This window comes from Tupaia chinensis, unplaced genomic scaffold, assembly GCF_000334495.1.
Source record: "Tupaia chinensis unplaced genomic scaffold, TupChi_1.0 Scaffold000704_1, whole genome shotgun sequence".
NCBI lineage: Eukaryota > Metazoa > Chordata > Mammalia > Scandentia > Tupaiidae > Tupaia > Tupaia belangeri.
In genome coordinates, this window is record NW_006160227.1 from 430023 (window position 1) to 431309 (window position 1287).

Consider the following 1287-nt stretch of genomic DNA (forward strand, 5'->3'; position numbering starts at 1 on the left):
AAAAAAAGAAAACCAAGGAAAAGACTACAGAATCTGTTTAGAGAGTTAAAAATGTAAAGAGTTAGTATGTTGCAAGCATAAAAGTAACTTTTAACAGCGTACGTGAACAGCCTCCCCCGCAGGCCCTCTCCACTGAAACCGGGAAGACTTAGATACAAAGTAACTTCGAGTGGAAACAGCCCTCTATAAACGCTTGCCTATCCAGCACTCTACTATCCGGAGAAAGAGAGCAGGCTCAGAAAGCAATCAGACCCCTCCCCAAAGGAGCAGCGCAGTGACCCCCGACAAACCCAAGAGCAGTAATTTCTAGAACATGTACCTTCGTAGCACAGAATGCCGATATTGTTGTTCATCTTGTCCAAGTACTGGTAGTTCAACAGGTCCATTTTCATCAACAGCATTTATTGGCCTAAGCAAAGAAAACCAGCTCTTTGCCTCTGCCCCCCCAAAAGAGTTAAGTTTCAAAAATCGACGGTGGCGGAGTAGCTCCTGGCTCTTCTCTTCAAACTTCACGAAGACAGAGGCCCTGCCTCGAATGGTCAAAACAAAAGTATGCAGAAGTGGAAAGGGAAAAAATAAAACAAAAACGCACGCGCGCACACGAAAAAGGAAAGAAAAAAAAAATCGAATTCACACAAAACCCTTCAAGGGCGTACGGGTTTATCCTCAATCGAGCATTACAAGATCGTTTCAGAGTCTCTGCAGAGTCTTTCTTTGAAACACACACGGAGGGAAAAGGGCAAGCGCGGAGCACATTTCCGAGGACAAAGCCGCGCTCGCCGCTCGCAGCCCGCTGCAAGCCGACTGCGCGGACACGCTGGCCGCGCTCGACGACTCCCAGGGACCCCGCTTCCTCCCGCGCGGCCGCGCATGCGCGCCGCGCCCGCGCTGCAAACGCCGGGAGCCTCCGCACAGGATCTGCTGGGAAGGCAGAAAGTGCACGCAGGCGGGCGGCGGGAGGCTGGGGCCTGCGCCCTGGGGCCTGGCAGAGCCGCTCGGGCAGGAAGCGGCCGGGCCGCTGCGAAACCGTAGGAGGAAAAAGAAAACCCAGGAAGTTGCTTTTTCAGGAGCAGCAGCGTTTAAAGTAAAAACAAAACAAAAACAACAACAAAAAGAACAAAATGCCATAGAAACAAACTTCTCCGGAATTTAACTTTTGTGTAACTTCATGTTGGGATTTCAGAAACCCAAAGTGTTTTTAAGAATTATTTCATCTTATTTCTTTGTTTATTTTTCATTTGACCAGAGAGGGACAGAGAGAGAGAGAGAGAGAGAGAGAGAGAGAGA

At 49.3% G+C, this 1287-nt stretch overlaps 1 protein-coding gene across 4 annotated transcripts in view; it reads right to left on the reverse strand.

The window, feature by feature from the left end:
* The window catches only part of VGLL4 (vestigial like family member 4), a 168480-nt gene that overhangs the window by 96829 nt on the left and 70364 nt on the right, over positions 1-1287 (reverse strand). Inside the window, exon 1 of one of the 4 annotated variants that reach the window (XM_006160636.3) lies at positions 320-844. The exons of the other annotated variants lie outside the window; for them this stretch is intronic. Coding sequence (XP_006160698.1) covers positions 320-401 — 82 coding nt within the window. The 5' untranslated portion in view covers positions 402-844. Of the gene's footprint in view, positions 1-319; positions 845-1287 lie in introns of those variants that run through there. 4 annotated transcript variants of the gene reach the window in all.